General features: G+C 54.1%; 1 protein-coding gene across 1 annotated transcript in view; it reads right to left on the reverse strand.

Annotated features, from left to right (window-relative positions):
- IFITM10 (interferon induced transmembrane protein 10) overlaps positions 1–4,781 on the reverse strand; it is a gene marked incomplete at its 5' end in the record, with an annotated part of 9,697 nt that extends 4,916 nt beyond the window's left edge. Inside the window, one exon of the mRNA XM_009328593.1 lies at positions 4,437–4,781. Coding sequence (XP_009326868.1) covers positions 4,437–4,781 — 345 coding nt within the window. The remainder of the gene's footprint in view (positions 1–4,436) is intronic.
- Position 4,782: the final 1 nt, after the last annotated feature.

Below are 4,782 nucleotides of genomic sequence, written 5' to 3' on the forward strand. Positions count from 1 at the left end.
GTCCTCCACCATCTCCATCTCATCTTGTTCTTCAAAATCTCCAGCTCACCTTGTCCTCCAACACCTCCAGCGTAGCAGTGCCTGAGGGCTCTTTCTGTCTTCCCTCTGACCACCATCTCCTGCCCTTCCTCCCCTTGGGGCTTTGCCTTCAGCTTCCTCTCCAAGCACTACCCTTGACTCCTACTGTCCCGCTCCTTCCTGGTCCCTTCCCCAGCAGCCACCTACCCCTCTCTCTGCTCTGGGGCTCAGCCCCTCTCATTTTTAGGAGCAGGGAACTTGCTGTGCAGGTACAAAGTGCTGCCTCAGTTTGCAGGAGGAGACAAACAAGCCTAATTGGCTTGTTATCAACAAGCCTAATGAGGCTATATTTAAGGCAGCCTGGCTTTTATCATGCAGCCCACAGCTGGTTGTCTGTAAACCCATTTCCGTGCAGAGCTTTGTGTCCCTACACATGAGGAGCTCTGCAGGGGATCCTTGGATTTATTTGCTCTGTGAATTGGTCAAGAGCTCTCCAGCCTGTGAACATCCACCATGCCAGCACAGGCGTCACGGGGCTGTCACCTCTGTGTTTCGCCCACCTCCATAAACCATTGCTCCTCCTAAAAGGCGGGCTGAGAGCCTGCCTGAGAGGTTGGGTGCCATAGCCTCTCTGCTTCTTGGGGTTAATAAATAGCTATGGATTTGGCTGGTCTGCTTCCACTCAAAACGGGGAAGGTCAACACACAACGAGAGGGAAAGGTAAACAGCTGTGCCCGGAGCTGCATGCTAAGGGCTGGGCAGAGAGCGGGCAGGAGAGCTCAGCTGTCCTGGCGTGCTATCACACCGCAAATTTCAGTGGCCTCGAGGGGCAGGAAAACTCTGTGGGCAGGAAAATTCTGTGAGCAACCCTGTGGGCTGCTGGTGGGGCTTAAAAAGCCAGCGGGGCTTCTTGCCATCTTTGACTCTATACAACCACAACATGGCATCCGTACCGTGGCTCATCTCAGATCCCATCTCCTCTGATCTACCACCTCGTGGCATCATGGGTACTGAGAAGGACTTGAGTCACCCCAGCGGTCTCTGGAGATGGACCTCCTAACAACTGAAGTGAGATCTCCTGCCACCAGGTGCTGATGCATCATTAATTACTGCTTGGAGCTGGGAAAGAGGAGGGGAGGGAGCTGCCGAATATCGGGCCATGGCATTTGCTCCTGATGAAAACCAACTGAATCCAAAGTGTTGCTGTTGGAGCATTCCTTGCACCTGTGCTGGGCTGGGGTTAAGGTTACTTTAGGATTTCTAACTTCCCTGGTCCTGCTGTTTATCTCTTCTTCCACAGCACAAACGTGTGCTTACATGCGAGCACCTTGCTTGTGCTCTGGGACACTGACCTTGAGAAGCCTGAGGTGCTAGAAATAACCCCCGGAGGGATATGTGAGTCCGTGCAACTCTGTTGCAGCCCAGCAAGCTCTCTGCTGAGGATCTAACCCTGCAGAAAGAAATCTAGAAGGCTGCAGCTGGCGCGCAAAAGGCGAGGCAGACATGGAGGTACTGTTTTCCCTGTGGCTGAAACCAATAAAAGTGGGCATGGGGAAGAAGACAGCTTTACGGTAATATTCAAGTGTACCTAAGCATACATCTGGCTTCCAGTGTGGGCATTGTGCTGCTGAAACTGGTGGAAATACTAGGGTGTGCTAAGGTCCGTAATGAAACATCTCATGGACCTGGAGCATGAAGGAGCTACTGCTTTATTAACAGTATGAATCTGGCAAAAGCAGATGATGTTTATGGCAAGGTATTGAAAATGCTACTTCTGACAATGAAAACGATGATTCCTGAGGTTGCTAGATGTTTCAGGTATTTAAAGGAAATGGAAAAACCATAACCTGGGAACCGTTTAATGCCATCAGCACCCTGAAGGCCCTTCAGCCAGGAAACTTGTGCTCCACTGGCAGAGGGCTCTGCCGTCAGAGGTACCAGAATGGGCTCAGGGAGGGGAAGCTGCTGCTCCCCTCCTCTCCCTCCCATAGCACCTTACTCCATCTTTGCAGAGCACAGACATCCTACAAAGGCTGGGACTTAAGTTATCTGCTGCTAAATTGTCCTTACATTTAATTGCAGAGGAACAAGAGAAGTCTGTTTAAAGAGACATCTGTCCCCAGGGCATTCCTTGCTTCTGCTTTCTCTGAACTTCTGACTGTAAAAGAGATGAAAACAACAGGCTTCTGGAGAACTGACCCTAACATCCAGCTTGGCCGGGATATTGTGAAGGTCTCTGCAGTAACTGTGAGTGAGGAAGGATCCCCTCTTTCTTAACATCCCAGTGATCTTCCCCAGGACAGACCTTCTGCTACTGACCCAACACCCCCGTTGCCTCCCACCACCCACCCGAACAGCAGCCCACAAGGGCATTCGCCATCCCTTCAGCCACTTGCTAGCTCTGTTCTGTGCCTCTGAGGGACGTTTTGTTTCTATTTTCCCTCTGCCACAGAGTCACAGCCACTGGGGAGCTCCAAGACCAGAGCAGAGTTATTTCTACCTGCTCAGCTCCATGACTGTTCTGGTACCACTGTTACATCCGAGCAGCTACCGCCTCTGCAGTCAAAAGCCAAGGCTGGTTTTTGACAGCCATCTTCTATTTTCCTTTCCCTGATTTAGAACATATTTGCCAATTGGCCTTCCCTTACTGCTGCTTCTTTTTTTCACACTGGAGTTTATATCCTCTAGATGTTTGCAGCCAGATGCTGAGCCCACGCCTCTGCCCCGGCATGAGGCTCTGGCCCCGGGTTACTTCTGGGCTTTGCCCTTCCTTCTACTTCATGTCAAGGATAGTGAAGGGTCCAGCCTTTAAAAACCTTGTAGGTGGCAAACCCTACTCTGTCCTGTCCCCTGGGGATGGGTCAGCCCAGTCCTCAGTCTGTCCCACCCCCACTGCTGGCTGCAGCTGAGGGACCGCATCTACCCAGATACCCGCTGTAGCTACTGCCGTGTCCCTGTGATGTGAAACTCTTTCTTAGCCTGCTGTGACCATGCCTCTTGCATGGGAAAGACACTGATCGTTAAAGGTAAATTCAGATGAGCCAAGACACACAAAAAAAGGAGGAAGCCAGTTTCTTCCCTTGCTGGCTAAATGAGTGAGGGTGTTAAGGGACTCCCTCCTCCCCACTCATGTTAGGCTGCCGCTGCCTGGATTTGCCCTTGGGTCAGTCCTGCTTGTGGTGATGCTCAGCCCAAGCATGATTTAAGCTATTAAATGCCTCACCCACGCAGCAGTGAAGCCTGCTGCATGGGTGGTGGATGGGTGCTCATCGCCCATCTCAGGGAAAGGGAAACTGAGGCAGACACCACAGTACCAGTGCTGGGCGAGCCCAGGGCACGGGTCCACGGACTTGACCACGAGCCTTTGTGCCGGAGACCCTGATGGGCTCAGGAGCAGCCTCCTTTGCAGTGCTGGGCACTCGCAGTCCAGCTCACGGGATCTGGATGGGGTTAATTGATCTGCTTCTGTGACGAAGCCCATCTGCGCCCTGGCCTTCCTCTAAACGCTGCCTACCAAAACAAATCAGCTAGCTCCTCTGCAGGGCCGCCCAGCCGGCCCTGGGCTCTCTGCACAACCATTTAGTTAGTTTTGAGGCTAGCAGGCAGGGAAGGGGAGGGCAGCCCAGGCCCCTCTGTCCCGGCTGCTGCAGAGGGGTTGCCTGTTTGCCGGGCGCCATCCTTGCTGGGCTGCTCTCCCCTGCAGCTACTGGGAGTAACCCAGTCTCAGCCCCTTCGCCGACTGTACTCCATGCCATCACCCTCTCCATCAACACAGTTCTATTTCCCTCCAGCCCCAACACTGTGCAAAGTTCCCCTGCACTTTCTTCCCCCTCCTCAGCTACCCGGGGCTTGTTCCCACCATACTGGCAGGTCTCCAGGGCTTGCCTTGGGTTTTATAGGGCTCGGGGACAGAGGTGGAGCTGGCCACCAGCTCTGGTGTTTTAATTAGGGAGAGGGCAAGAAGGAAACAGGCAGGATTGCCCTGCACCTCAAAAGCCTCTCCCACCCGCAACTTGCCAGGGACCGGATCCTGGCCAGTTGCTTCTTATTGCTTCTGCCCGATGCTGCTGGATCCTACCCTGACAAGATCTAACCAACAGGATCCTGAAGTAGGGACTGAGCGCCGGGGTGCCTGCAGGCACAGCACGAGCTGAGCCGGCCCTGCGTTGCCTGCCCGTCACCCTGCTGCCACGGTCCAGAGGAGCCTCCGAGGGTACTGGAGCAAGTCAAAGCGCCTCTTTCCCACCTGAAGCCACATCCCCAGCTCCAAAACACACCTTGGCTCTCCTCATCCCCATCCCCAGCAGGTGCAACCTCTCATTTGGGTGGTAAAGATTTGATATACATCAGGCACGACCTCCAAACACTCCCACCATCTCTGGCCACCCCTCACCCTGTGCCTCGTGCTCAGTACTCACTTTCAGTGAATAGGCCAAGGCGATGAAGCCGAGGCAGCAGAAGTTGAGGTATACAAAGTTGAAAATGGACCAGAGATAGTAGTCGTTCACCTCGGTGGTGTCGGGGTAGATTTCGATGACGGTAGTGGGGTTGGTCATTGTCTTCTTCTCCACTGAGTGCTTGCACGGCACCGCCGGCCGCAGGCTGTCCCCTTTGCAGCTCTTGCTCTCCATGAGATAAACGTCGGAAGAAGGAGACAGGACAGGCGAAGCTTGCCGGAGAGCTGGGGGCTTGGCGATGCAGGCGAAGCAATCCTGCGGGGGGCCCTGGGGGGGTCTCGGGGTCCAGGCCACCCCCTCGAAGGGG

The sequence above is a fragment of the Pygoscelis adeliae genome, unplaced genomic scaffold (genome assembly GCF_000699105.1).
Source record: "Pygoscelis adeliae isolate BGI_AS28 unplaced genomic scaffold, ASM69910v1 Scaffold166, whole genome shotgun sequence".
Lineage (NCBI taxonomy): Eukaryota > Metazoa > Chordata > Aves > Sphenisciformes > Spheniscidae > Pygoscelis > Pygoscelis adeliae.